At 47.1% G+C, this 14536-nt stretch overlaps 2 protein-coding genes across 8 annotated transcripts in view; one reads left to right on the top strand and one right to left on the bottom strand.

Moving 5' to 3' along the window:
* The first annotated feature begins 231 nt into the window (after nucleotides 1-231).
* Nucleotides 232-14536, top strand: part of LOC138740960 (histone H2B 1/2-like) — a 40227-nt gene continuing 25922 nt past the window's right edge. The window contains exons 1-3 of one of the 7 annotated variants that reach the window (XR_011343233.1): nucleotides 232-320; nucleotides 1641-1790; nucleotides 11779-11914. Coding sequence is in view for 1 of the 7 variants with exons in the window: in XM_069894326.1 (XP_069750427.1) it covers nucleotides 10933-11304 (372 nt within the window). In the remaining 6 variants the exon portion in view is untranslated. Of the gene's footprint in view, nucleotides 456-1192; nucleotides 1406-1640; nucleotides 1791-8895; nucleotides 9206-10294; nucleotides 11447-11778; nucleotides 11915-14536 lie in introns of those variants that run through there. The other 6 variants (XR_011343231.1, XR_011343234.1, XR_011343229.1 and 3 more) reach the window with 6 other exon arrangements.
* Nucleotides 10819-12682, bottom strand: LOC138740959 (histone H2A type 1-F-like). The gene has a single exon (XM_069894325.1). The coding sequence runs from the start codon at nucleotides 12511-12513 to the stop codon at nucleotides 12124-12126; it is 390 nt and encodes a 129-aa protein (XP_069750426.1). The 5' UTR covers nucleotides 12514-12682; the 3' UTR covers nucleotides 10819-12123.

Below are 14536 nucleotides of genomic sequence, written 5' to 3'. Positions count from 1 at the left end.
GACTTGACCAGAGGGTCATGGTTGAGGACATTGCCGGCCTCCTGTGGATCTATCCTGAGCTGATTGAATTGGTTGTTGATCGATCCAATTTCTCTGGTTTACAGTCCACGATCTCATCAAACATGAACATATAACACGACACGTGACTACCCGCCGCCGCCGCCCCTCTGATTGACAGCTCCCTCCGCCTCTCCTCCCGGCGGCGGCCGCCCCATCACGTGATGGCTTGTCCCGGCCGCGGTGTGTGCGGCTGACGTCACGGTTCCCTCAGCAACGGGCCGCTGCACGGAGGAGGTAGCGGCCTGGGCCCGTAGGTGGAGGTGAGACTTAACCTGTGCGGCTCGGGAGCGGGTGTCCCGCGTGCTTGGTCCTCTTGATGGAGCTGCGCTGCCCTGAGGTGGAGATGCTGGCGGGATGGGAGTGCGGCCTTGGGGAGGAGGGCAAGCGGCGCCAAGGTTCAGGGTCCAGTCCCCCCCATAGTCGGTCCGGGGAGGGTGAGGGTCGGGGCGGGGACGAGACGGGAGAGGCGAGGGGATGGTAAGGGACGGGGAGGGTAAGGGGTCAGTGAGTGGAGGGGAGAGGAGAGAGAAGTGGTGGGGCAGGGAGGGCGTAAAGGAAGGGAAGGGGAGGGGGAAAGGGAAGGGGAGGGGGAAAGGGAAGGGGAGGGGGAAAGGGAAGGGGAGGGGGGAAGGGGAGGGGGGAAGGGGAGGGGGGAAGGGGAGGGGGGAAGGGGAGGGGGGAAGGGGAGGGGGGAAGGGGAGGGGGGAAGGGGAGGAGGGGAGGGGGGAAGGGGAGGGGGGAAGGGGAGGGGGGAAGGGGAGGGGGGAAGGGGGGGAGGGAAGGGTGGGGAGGGAAGGGTGGGGAGGGGGACAAGGAAAGGGCAGGATGGAAAGGGTAGGGGTGCAAGGGAAGGCTCCACGCTGGGGCAAGCCCAGCAGAGAGGGAGGTAAATGGAAAGGGTGAATGGAAGAAGAGGAGTGGAGTGAATAGACAGCAACAAGTGAGGGAGAGGGGAGAATCCAATTGCCTAAACTGCATCTATTTGGATCTGAAGGAGCAGGACTGGGAATGGCACTGGCACAGCTTGTGCTGCTGGGCTTGGACGCTTCATGAATAGAGCAGAGTGGAGCAAATGTTGGTTGGGCTGTGACTGTGCTGGAATGAAAGTATTGGCTCTGCTCCTCATCTCCAGCGTGAAAATGCAGGGCCAAGGGATTTATTCTACACACTCGTATATCATCCGATGAGTTGGAAAGGGTACTTGTCTCCAGCTGAACTGAAAGAGTCCATGCAGAGAAACGATTCAATCAGTTGGTTATTCCAAGACAAGCCGACAGGGACTCAATTGTAGTGATAAAGGCAGAACATTCTGGAAACATCTGGGAGCTCAGGCAGTGTCTCTGAGGTGAGATGGAGAGTTTCATATCCATGTGTCAACTCTTTCTCCACAGACACTGCTTGAGCTGCTAAGGATTTCCAGCAGTTTCTCTCCTTATTTGGGATTTCCAGCATCTGCAGCATTTCCTCTCTGTCTAAAATTGGAGCGTGATGTCAAGGACTGAACTGATGGCGTTGGCCTGTACTTGCTGGAGTTGAGAAGGATAAGCGATGATCTGATTGGCTTCTCTTGTGGTTTTCAGATTTGATGTGGAGAGCTGGAGAAGGTGCGAATGAGCTGGTCCTTGCTCTCTGCCATTCCCTTGTGGATCTGCAATCTGACTGGTCGAGTCTTGTGGGCCTGACTGCTCCTCCACTGTGAACGTCAGTGTCTTCTGTTCCGGCAGTGAACAGTGAGTGCCTTTCAGGCTCTTGCCTCAGATTTAGCATTCTCGACCTTGTCTTCAAATCCCGTCTTAGCCCTTGCCTCCTCACTCTCTCTGTAACCTCCCCTCCCCCATTTGTGATCCCATTTTACATCCCCACATCTTTTCAGTTGGAGTCTGTGACCAGTGGTGTGCTGCAGTGATCGGTGCTGGATCCTCCGATGTGTGTCAGATATATTAACGATTTCCATGAGAATACATGTGGCAGGATAATAAGTTTGCAGAGGACATCATAATGGGTGGTAGAGGGAGGTGTCGTGGATAGTGTAGGAGGTTGAAGTAGGTTACAATAGTGCATAGACATGATGCAGTGAGGAGGTTTCTTTCCAGTTACAAGGGAGAGATACACTGAGAAAGTGAACCAAGGAACAGCAGATGTAATTTAACTCTGACAAATGCGAGGTGATGCATTTTGGAAAGTTACATCAGGGCAGGTGTGTTGTGGAACTCCACCACACCCTCTCCAAAGCTTCCACATCCTTCCTGCAATAAGGTGAGTAGAACTGAACACAATGTTCCAAGTGTGGTTGAACCAGAATTTTATAGTGGTGCAACATTATCTCATGGATCTTGAACTCGATTCCCCGACTCATGAAGGGCAGCATACTGTAAGCCTTCATGGAAACATTGAGAGCTCTCTGGATTTGGAACCCAAGATCCCTCTTGTTGTACACTATTAGGAATCCTTCCATTAATCAAGTTATGCACCTTTAAGTTTGACCTTCAAAAATCCATTTATTCACATTTATCTGCACTGAACTGCATCTGGCCATTCTCCACCCAATTCTTCATCATGTCTATGCACTATTGTAACCTACTTCAACCTCCTATACTATCCCCGACACCTCCATCTTCAGTGTCATTTGCAAACTTACTGACCCATCCTTCCACTTCTTCCTTGGCTAATTAAGACAAGCATGCCATCCACCTTTTCCCCTACCATGTCTACCCGTGTCACCACTGTTGGGGAACTGTGTACTTGTACCCCAAGGTCCTTTTTTTAACTTTGTGTGACAAAGTATATAAATATGTTTTTGGGAGATAAATTGGGAATGGCTTATTAGAGTAGGTTACATACAAACACTTTAAAACAGATCTTATTTGAAATACTGAAGCCCTACCCCATGTGAAACATATCAGGGCCTCAGACCTTTTGCAAGAGCTTTGAAAAGTGTTCAAGAGACTACACTAATGGATTGTTGTTTATGAAAGAGCATGTTGGAGCCACTGCTGTCTGGAAGAGAGCTTGCTGTTGTAAGAGGGTCATGTTATTTTGCAAGCAGAGAGAGTCAAACAGTTTTTTTTTCTGTGAGAGAGAGACAGAGGCACAGAGATCACTTGTACAGTGTTACAGCCAGCAGAAGTCGCTGGGACTAGAACATTACAAGCTGGCAAGCTTATGGAAAGCCCAGATGTAAGACGACCTGGTCAAAAGCCTTGTGGTTCATGCAAGAGGAGAGGACTGGAATAAGAGAGGACTTGGAATAAGCGAAACAAAAAGGAACTCTGTGGTTACCTGAAAGAAAGAGGTTATCATCTGGAGAACCCTGACGGGGCAAACTTCTTCGGCAAGATACTGAAGTAACTAATTTTTAAAAAAAAATCAGTTGTGGATGTCAGCGAACAACGAATCTCTCTCTGAAAACCGACAAGAACCTTCCTGAGCTGTAACCATTTACCTTTCAAGCACCAAAGCCTGTGAACTTCATAAATGTTAAATTCCGTGCATAGGTATAAGAATTGCCTACAACCAGTGAACTTGGAGGAATGAGAAGTGAGATTGGACTGTGAACCAAATAACTTTTCTGAACTTATACAAGCATTACATAAACATGCACTTAGAATTAGAAGGGAGTTAAATGAGCTTAAGTAAGTTAATTGTGATAAGAAAGTTTGATTCTGTTTTCATATTTAAAGATAGAAACATAGAAGATAGGAGCAGGAGTAGGTCATTTGGCACTTCGAGCCTGGTCCGCCATTCAATGAGATCATGGCTGATCTTAAAGTTCAGAACCCCGTCCCCGCCTTCTCTTCGTAATCCCTAATTCCCTTATACTGAAGAAATATATCTAATTCCCTCTTAAATATATTCAACGAACCTGCCTCTACTGCTCTCTGTGGCAATGAATTCCACAGATTCACCACCCTCTAGGTAAAGAAATTCCTCCTCATCTTGGTTCGAAATGGTTTGCCTATTTTCCTTGAACCATGGCCCCGGGTTCTGGACTCCTCCACCATTGGAAACAACCCCTCCACATCCATTCTGTCCAGTCCTGCCAGAATTTTATATGTCTCTATGAGATCCCCTCTCAATCTTCTAAACTCCAGCAAGTACAATCCCAAATTGTGCAATCTTTCCTCATAAGTTATTCCTGCTCTTCCAGGTATCAGCCTGGTGAATCTCCTTTGCACTCCCTCCATTGCAAGAACATCCTTCCTCAGTTAAGGTGACCAAAACTGCACACAATACTCCAGGTGTGGTCTCACCAAGGCTCAGTACAGCTGCAGTAAGGTAGCCTTATTCCTATACTCAAACCCTCTTGATATTGAAGGCCAACATACCATTTGCCTTTTTACTGCCTGCTGTACCTGCATGCTCGCCTTCAGTGACTGGTGCACAAGAACCCCAAGATCTCTCTGCACTTCCCCATCTCCCAATCTATTGCCATTCAAATAGTAATCTGCCCTCCGGTTTGTATTACCAAAGTGGATAACCTCACATTTATCCACATTGCAGTGCATTTGCCATCTATCTGCTCAGTACCCCAATTTATCCAAAACACTCTGGAGCTTCCTGATCCCCTCTTCAGAGCACAAAACCCCTCCTAGCTTAGTGTTGTCTGCAAATTTGGAGATATTATATCCAATCCCCTCATCTAGATCATAAATGTAAATTGTGAACAGCTGGGGTCCCAGTACAGATCCCTGTGGCACCCTACTGGTCACCGCCTGCCACTCAGAAAATGAGCCATTTATCCCAACTCTCTGTCTTCTATCTGCCAGCCAGTTCTCAATCCACATCAATACCTTGCCCCCAATCCCATGAGCCTTGATTTTGCATGCCAGTCATTCATGTGGGTCTTATCGAAGGCCTTTTGGAAATCCAGGTACACCACATCCTCTGGCTCTACCCCATCTATTTTACCTGTCACCATCTCAAAGAGTTCCAATAGATTTGTCGAGCACAATTTACCTTTTGTAAATCCATGTTGACTCTGTCCGATCCCTTCTCTACTAGTCATATGCTCCGCTATTACATTCTTAATAATGGATTCCATCATTTTGCTTACTACTGATGTAAGGCTCACCGGCCTACAATCCATGGGTACTGATCCTGAGTCTATTGAGTTCTGAAAAATAATTCTTAAAGCATCTGCTATCTGAATGTCCACTTCTTTAAGTACCCTAGAATGTAGATTATCAGGCCCTTGGGATTTATCGGCCTTCAATTTTCCCAAGACCATGTCCTTAGAGATACTGATTTCTTTCAGCTCCTCCCTTGCATTAGTCTCTATGTTTCCCAACATCCTTGGGAGGTTATTTGTATCCTCTCTTGTGTTGTCTTTTTTGTGGTGTCACCATTTGTCTTGGTGAATATCTATTGCTACTGGGTTTTGGGGTCCTCTGCGATCATAACACTCTATAAGATTGGTTATACACAACCTACCGTGCACAAAGCCATGTAGAGTATCCCTAAGCAGTCCCTGGCCATCCACATACCTGCATATCCAATCTCTTAGAACACCTTCCAATAATTTACATACTACTGATGTCAGGCTCACCAACCTATAATTTCTTGGGTGTCTATTGGAGCCTTTTTTAAACAACAGACCAACATGAAGTACCTCCCAATCCTCTGGCACTTCACCTATGGTTAAAGACATTTTAAATATTCTCAAAATATTTAAATTCTCTCAAAATTTCTGCTTTGAAGGCTTTCCAATCACCGAAAAGATCTTTGTCAGAAAGCAAATTAACCCGATCCACATTTTCTAGATCCTTTCTAAATTCCTCAAATTTAGTCTTCCTCCAATTTAGAATCTCAATTCAAGAATAATTAAAAATAAATAATCGATCCAAAAAAGAGAAAATAAAGCCAGGTACAGTCTTCAGGTTCATTGTGATGGTAGAGGGGAAGAAGCTGTTTTTGTACCATTTGGGTTTGTGTCTTCAGTCTCCTGTACCTCTTTCCTGATGGTAACTTTGTGAAAAGGGCATGGCTTAGGTAGTGAGGGTCCATGATGATCAAAGTTACTTCCTTGAGACACCACCTCTTTAAGATACCCTTAATGGAGTGAGGACTAATACCCATGATGGCATTGGCCAAGTTCACAATCCTTTGCAGCCTTTTCCTGTCCTGTACCTTAGCAGATGGTGATGCAACCTTTCAGAATGCTCTCAACAGAATACCTGTAGAAATTTTCATGGTTCTTTGCTGACATACCTTCTACATGATTGCATCAACATGATGGCCCCAGGATAGATAAAAGTTGATGACAGCCAAGAATTTGAAGTTTTTCTTTACCGTCTCCACTGCTGATGCCTCAACGAGGACTGGTTTGTGTTCTCCTACTTCCCCTTCCTGAAATCTACAATCATTTCCTTAGTCTTGCGAACATTGAGTCCAAGGTTGTTGTTGTGACATCACTAAACCATCTGATCAATCTCACTCCCATCAATGCTTCACTCCCTTGGCCCCTGCCTCAGATTGAGCATTCCTGTCTTCATGTTCAAACCCCTCCTTGGCCCTGACCTCCTCGCTATCTGTGTAACCTCCCCCAGACCTGTAACCCTCTGAATTCTCTCTTCCCCATCTGTGACCCCATTTTGCATCCCCGCTTCTTTTCAGAATGGAGCCTATGACCAGTGATTGCTACAGGGATCAGTGCTGGGTCGTTTGTCAGATTTATTAATGATTTCCATGAGAATGTATGTGACAGGATCAGTAAGTTTACAGAGGACATCACAATGTGTGGGGGAGTGGACGGTGAGAAGTTTGTCTCAGGTTACCACGGGAGAGAAGTCAACTGGTAAAGTGGACAAAGGAACGGCAGATGGAATTTAACTCAGACTAATGTGATATGATGCATTTTGGACATTTAAGCCAGGTCAGGAGTGTTATGGAGCAGAGACACCTTAGAGTACAAGTACACAGTTTCCTGACAGTGGTGATACAGGTAGAGAGGGTGGGGAAGAAGGTGGATGGCATTCTTGTCTTTATCAACCGAGGCAATGGGTGCAGAAGGTGGGAAATGATGTTCTACATGTTAAAGATGCTGGTTGATTCAAACCTGGAGCATGATGAGCAATTCTGGTTGTCACACTGCAGGATCAATGTGATTAAACTGGGCAGTGGGCAGGAAAGATTCACAAGCTGGTGCCAGGACTGGAGGTTCTTAGCTACAAGGAGAGGTTGGATCGGCTGTTTCCTGGTTTCCCTTGAGTGAAGAAAGCTGAGGGGTGACGTGGGAGGCGGAACAGGAGATTAGATCAGACAGGGAGAGTGTTGATGGACTGGATCTATGCCCCACGGAAGGAGTGTAAAACTGGAGGGAATGGGGTGAAGGTGAGAGGGAGAAGTTATAAAGGGGATCTGAGATGTAAATATTTCACCCAGTAGTTGGTGTCTGGGATGAGATGCCAGAGGAGATGGTGGAGGCAGGAACACAAAATTTTAGAGACATCTGGACAGGTAGAGCCATGGAACATTAAAGCACAGAAACAGGCCCCTTCGGGCCTTATAGTCTGTGCCGAATCTTTTTATTTTTTCCTGGTCCCACTGACCTGCACCTATACCTCTCCCATTCATGTACCTCTTCAAATTCTGCTTAAATGTTAAAATTCAACCCACATTAACTACTTAAGCTGGCAGCTTCTTCCACACTCCCACCACTCTCTGCGTGAAGTTCCCCCAAAACTTTTCCGCTTTTGCTCTTAACACATCCTCTGGTTTGCATCTCACCAACATTTAATGGAAAAAGCCTATGTATGTTTATTCTCTATCTACCACCCGACATAATTTTTAAATACCCATAACAAATCTCCCCTCATTCTTTTATGCTCCAGGCAATAAAGTCCAAACCTGTTTAACCTTTCTCTGTAATTCTCAGTTCCTGAAGTCTGGGGAACATCCTAATAAATCTCTGCATTCTTTCTTTCTTATTGATATCTTTCCTGTAGTTAGCTGACCAAATCTGGACACAATCTGGCCTCACCAATGTCTTATAGAACTTAACCACAACATTCCAACTCCTATACATAATATTTTGATTTATGAAGGCCAATATGCCAAAAGCTCTCTTTACAACCCTTCCTGACCAACCTCCCATTTAGGTCCTTGACAAAGGCCTTTCTATCCATAAATGGGCTGTCATTGTTGTGTCTTGATCAGTCTCTGCCCTTGCATCAGAGTGCAGGGTGTGGGATGATCTGTGTCCACACTGGCCGGTGCTGTGGTCTCACATCTGAGTGTGCTGGGAATACAGTGCCAGTTCATTTACTGTGTATTTCTGGGCATAGGGTTAATCTCAGACAGGAGCCAAGTTTGTGCCAGCTCCTCATACAGCCATTCAGCAGTTCCATCACTAAAGCTCTGCAGGTTATTTTCCCTTAAGGACCACAGAAGATTACAAGATATAAAACTGGCATTTGGCCATCAAGTCTATCCCCAACTTTTACATGAGCCAATCCATCTTCCCAATCACTGGCTTTTTCCCCATAACCCTTGATTCCCTGACATTAAATACCTATCAATCTCTGCTTTAAATGCACCCAGTGACCTCGCTTCCACAGCTACCTGTGCCAACAAGTTCCACAAACTCATGACCTTGTGGATAAATAAATTTTTCTGCATATGTTTTCAGTTGATACCCTTTTATTCTGAAGTTATGCCCTCTTGTCCAAGACTCCCTTGTCATGGGAAATAACCTTGCTATATCTACTCTGTCCAGACCATTCAGTGTTTGATGTGTCTGAGGTCTATCCTTGTCCTTCTGTACTTCCAATGAGTACAGTCTAAGTGCTTACAAACATTCCTCATATGCTAACCCTTTCATTCCTGGTATTATTCTAGTAGGTCCATGGGCTCTCATCTTGTTCAGCAACCTTGTGAGTGGCACCTTGTCAAAGGCAATTTGAAAGTCCAGACATTTCTGGTGAGAACTTCACTCTGTGTAGAAATTTTAAATTAAAATTGTCCCCTCCTTTCTGATCCTTTGCCCCAAGGTCGTTACCTGACCACGAGTGGGAACTAACTGCCTCCTTTTAACTCTCAGAACCAGTTGGGAACTTGTCCACACCCATTCAACCTCCTCTCCAGCTCCTGTGCTTCAGGAGAGAGGTCCCATATTCTCAGGTCTGATCTTGGAGCTGAAATCCCTCATGTCTGGAATCATATGCAGGAATATTCTCTGTCCCTCTCTTAGCAGCGTTAGATCCATCCTGTATGAAGCTGGTGCACCCACCCATCAACTCTCCCACCTCCCACCCATCATCTCCACTGCCTCCCCTTTTACTGTCACTTTGGCAGCATCCACTTCCTTGGGGACGTCTTTGCTGGGGGAGGCTGGAACATCCGAATTGGATGATGGTGCTGGGATTGGAGAAAAAGTGACTGGGCTCCAGCTGGAGACTGACATTGGGTCCTGCTCAATGCTGTAGGAGGGAAATGACAGACTCTTCCAAACATGGAGATGATGGACCTGGACTCTGACCAGGTGGACTTTAACCAACTCCCCATGTCAGATATGGACTTCCGCAATAAAAGCTGCTGCCATCCCCTCTCTCAGTTCCTGGCCAATACTGTCAGATTTGGCTTTTCCTAAATTTGGCACTGCCCCAGAGTCCAGTTTTTTCCACAACTATCGAAAAACCTATTGAGGTTAGAGAACAATACACAGAATGCACTTCCATTGGAAACTCCAATTCATCACCTGGCGGGGCTCATTTCCCAACACAACGGATAGTTTGGCTCTTTCCCTGGATCAACTGTTGATGGATTCCTGAATTCCTCCTCAATGTTCCTGGCAAATCCTACCCCATCTCAGCCTCTGGCACTCAGGATGTCCCAGTTAGTGTTGAGGAAAATGATGTCACTCACCACAACTATCTTCATGTGTTGGTGTCTGTGGACATGGACTTCACAACAGAAACCAGCAAAGACAAGATGGGACACAAACGATCACTGGCAAAGTGAAATTAAATCCCAAAGCATTTTATACCAATATTGAGAGCAAGAGGGTCACCAGGGAAAGAAAAGGGGAGAATGAGTGAGGCGGGTGGGGTACTCAGTGAATATTTCTCATCATTGTTCACTGAGAACATTGTAATCATAGATTTCTGGGTGGAGCACATTGATATTCCAGATCATCTCTAGTTGAAGAAGGAACTTCTTGTGATGTCAGGATGCTAATGACAGGCCAGTGAGTCTAACATCAGTGAATGAATGAAATTATGAATGACTGGGAGGTTATTGTCAAATACACACGTGCACGGGAGAGATGCAATTGAAGTCTCATTGATGCAGCTTCCGAATTACGTGGAACACACACACCGCACATACACATGACACACAAACACATACATGCACATACAAATACAATTACGAGGCCATGAGCAGGAAAATAGAAAATAATAAATGCAAAAGACAGAATAAAAAAAATGTGTAAAACATGGTTGATCAATTTTGCAAGGGAGGAAGATTCTGGAATTTTCAGATGGACAAGATTCGTCTATATTTGTAGGCAGAAGTGAATCGGGGAGAGTCAACATAGCTTTGTTGAGGCTTCTATGACGTGTCCAAACGCCGGGAAATTCGCAACCTCCTGTTCCAAGGAGAAAAGCAATGATTCTCACCAGCAGTTTCTTCCCTCTCCGCCCGTCGGTTACCGCTCATTGGGCAGTGGTGGCGCTCTATGATTGGCGGAGTGGGGAACTGTGATTGGTCCATTCAAGATGTTCGTGAAAATGTACACGTTCATTCGTCCAAATGAACCAATTATAGCTCTTGCCATTGCCATTCCACTATTAGCATAGGGCGTTGGCACTGCTTATTTAAAACTGCACTCAGAGCAGATTTCGATATCTGTGGGACTGAAATCGAAGAAGGAAAATGCCAGACCCTAAAATAGCGCCCAAGAAGGGCGCCAAGAAAGCTGTGTCCAAGGCAACTGCCAAAGGCAGCAAGAAGCGCAAGAGGTCGAGGAAGGAGAGTTATTCCATCTACATCTACAAGGTGTTGAAGCAGGTTCATCCCGACACCGGAGTCTCCTCCAAGGCCATGAGTATCATGAACTCGTTCGTGAACGATATTTTCGAGCGGATCGCGAGCGAGGCTTCCCGCTTGGCCCATTATAACAAGAGGTCGACCATCAGCTCCCGGGAGATCCAGACGGCCGTGCGCCTGCTGCTGCCCGGGGAGTTGGCCAAGCACGCCGTGTCGGAAGGGACAAAGGCGGTGACCAAGTACACCAGCTCCAAGTAAAACTCCACAAAGTGCGGGTAAACAAACCGGAAACAACGGCTCTTTTCAGAGCCACTCACAATCTCGCTGAAAGAGTTGTCCGAATATTTAGACATGGAATTGGAACAACCTCGGTCCTGGATGTTTGTGCTTCGGAAACCAGGTAATTTCAGATGTGTTTGACAATGTGGTTCCACTGCCCGGTCTCATCTTGGTTTCGCTCTTACATTTCTGCCCGCTGCACCGACACGGGAACTTAACCCTCTCCTTCCCGTCAGCTTGTCTCCACGAGTATTCATCCATGTCACAGAGAATAATTAAAAAACGATGCACAAATAATAGATTTTAATTTTTTCCTCTCAAACTAGTGTATGAAATAATTTGACATGTTTTTCAAATGTCATTTTGGGGACTGTCAGTTAGATTGGGCGCCTCTTATCGCCTGTTCATTAGTGAATCGGTCAGAACTTTGATTGGCCAATTCCCCCCCACCAGTACAGACGTCAACCGCTTGAGCACCAACGACAAGCGCCGCCTGCAGTCGCCCAGGAAGTGCAAGGGGGAGTGCGGAGAGTTTGGTCCTTTCCAGGAAACAGTGAAATTGCCCGTCATGGGGAATCGAGAGAAATAGGTAAGGAGGTTTGAACGGGCAGCAGAGACAATATTGGATCAATTCAAGAGTTAAGGTGAAACATGAGGACAGAACGGTTTTAGATAGACGGCCGGGAGGGACAAATCCACGGAGCATAATATCCCCCACAGCTGGTGTTCGCCCTGCCACAGACACTGTGTGTGGCTCTGAAAAGAGCCTTTTGGGTCTCAGGTCGATATTTATCACATTTACTTGCTCTTGGGATTACTGTCTCGGCCGGTTTTCTTGGGCAACAGCACCGCCTGGATATTTGGCAACACCCCACCCTGGGCGATGGTCACCCTTCCCAGCAGCTTGTTGAGCTCTTCGTCGTTGCGGACGGCCAGCTGCAGGTGTCTGGGGATGATGCGGGTCTTCTTGTTGTCCCGGGCCGCGTTGCCGGCCAACTCGAGGATTTCAGCCGTTAGATACTCGAGCACAGCAGCCAGATAGACCGGGGCTCCGGCGCCCACCCGCTCAGCATAGTTGCCCTTTCTCAGGTGCCTGTGAACACGGCCCACCGGGAACTGTAATCCAGCCCGGGACGAGCGAGACTTGGCCTTGGCTCGAGCTTTACCTCCTTTTCCTCTTCCAGACATTTTCACCAACTCCTCAGCAAAGACTGAGGAAATCCTTTCGCGCTGGCACTTCTTTAAGGTTCTGAAGGAATGTGGCGCGGCGCTTCTGATTGGTGGAAGAACGCTTCATCTCATTGGTGGAATGAAAAAGCCCAATCAGACAGATGGCTCATTCACCAATGATCAAAGAACAAAATAACCGGTAATCACCACATTTGAAAAGCCCGCCGAAGGAAAAATAAGTCTGAAAAGTCCAAAAATCACAAATCCGTTACAAGTCTGTGTGAACGCGAATTACCCCTTCGCCAGGCACTCGCTCGCGATAACACCCATCGAGTGGGATTCATTCCAGGAGAGACGCTTGCAATTGAATTATCCCGTGTTGTGGAAAATCTCGCCGATCGGAACAAATGCCGACTCACAAAATATAGTCGTGATCGGTCTTTTTGGGAACGGAATGAGATTGTGGACGGGTCCCTGTTTCACAACCTGTTGTCGGCGTCACAACAGCGATGTGAACACTTACTGTTTTGTGGATTAGAAAATAGGACTCAGGGAATTTAGAAATAGACGGCAGTAACTGCAGGGAACTCACTCCACAATTAAAACATCAGCACAGCGATAAAGTGAACATTGCTCACATTAATGCTCTCAGAATGAATAGGACTGGGGTGGGAAAGGGAAGCGAGGCAGGACTTGTAGAGCTAACCAAGGAGTCATTCTATGCCCAGAAAGAACTGTGGCTCTGGAACTCACTGTCTGTGAGGCTGGTGGAGTGGAACCCGGAGATGGAGCATCATCTGATCAGCCTGAACCTACAAGGTTGTTCGCCGTCTGTGGAGATGTGTGAACAGCAGGTTTTGGTGGCTGTGGGCTGAATGGCCTCAGTCCACGCCAGACATTTCTGTGGCCCAATCCCCAGTTTTCACATCTGTTTCATCAGCTGAAGAACAGTCAGTCACACTGCCATGGACCGGGACTGACACAGAACTCAGGCTCGGGATGGGCAGCAGATTTCCTCTGTGGAAGGGAATGAGTGATCCTGATGGGCTTTGACCACAGGCCAGTCTTCACCGTATTGACCCCAGTTGCTTCTTCCACACATCCCTCCTGAGTCTAACCCCTGCATCGCCGAGAGGACTGAACTGCTCTGCTCCTGGATCCTTGACTATGATCATTGATCGGTTGAAATGTTCAGAATCAGTTCCACAAGAGGACAGCCGCCACCACACTAGAAATTCCAGAGGGAGCTGGTGCTCTGGACACAGAGAGACTGCTTCCCAGTCACGTTCCTCAAAATTCACTATGAAACCCTGTCCCCAAATCACAGGGTCCCTGTCCCTTAGCCTCAGCCACTTGGTGGTGGGGATCCGCTATGCCAGAAGAGACCAGAGACTGAGTGATAATACAGAGTGAGGGATACCCTCCCTCACAGGAGCAGAACAGGTCATGGAACAAGTGAATGGACTCTCTTACAATGGATCAGGCAGAGGGACAGTGAGTGTATACGTCAAAGTACAAACGTGCCACTCACACTCACATGCACACGTGCACAAACACATGCACACACGCACAAGTGTGCACAGATACATGCATGTGACCCCACAAAAACGCAGACACGCACACACTTGTCAACACATAGATGTACAAAGACAAACACATGCGCGCATACACAGAAACACATAGCTACATACGCAGACACACCTGCAGAGAGACAGACAAGACACACTCGTAGTCTTATCTCTCAATCTTCTCCTTGTTCCCCCTCACATCCCTCGCTGGTTGATGTCGCTCAGTTTGCTTTGTCCGATTAAAACACCCCTCGCTGATCCAATCTCTCCTCCGGCTGAAACGTTGTCGACTTGGCCAAGTGTTACGTCGAGTTTGGAGGATTGAGGGGCGGCTGGAGAGAAGGGAGCGACGCAACAGAGGAGAAAGTAGCAGGGCAAGGTTGGAAAAGTGGGGACAAAGCCCCCGGGATCCTCAGCTTTAAAAGTAGAAACACTAAATGCGAGAAAGAGGAAGTTACGGGGAAACTACGCAC

The sequence above is a fragment of the Narcine bancroftii genome, chromosome 8 (genome assembly GCF_036971445.1).
Source record: "Narcine bancroftii isolate sNarBan1 chromosome 8, sNarBan1.hap1, whole genome shotgun sequence".
Classification (NCBI taxonomy): domain Eukaryota; kingdom Metazoa; phylum Chordata; class Chondrichthyes; order Torpediniformes; family Narcinidae; genus Narcine; species Narcine bancroftii.
The sequence above is the reverse complement of the archived record's forward strand: the minus strand, read 5'-3'. Positions and strand labels throughout refer to the sequence as shown.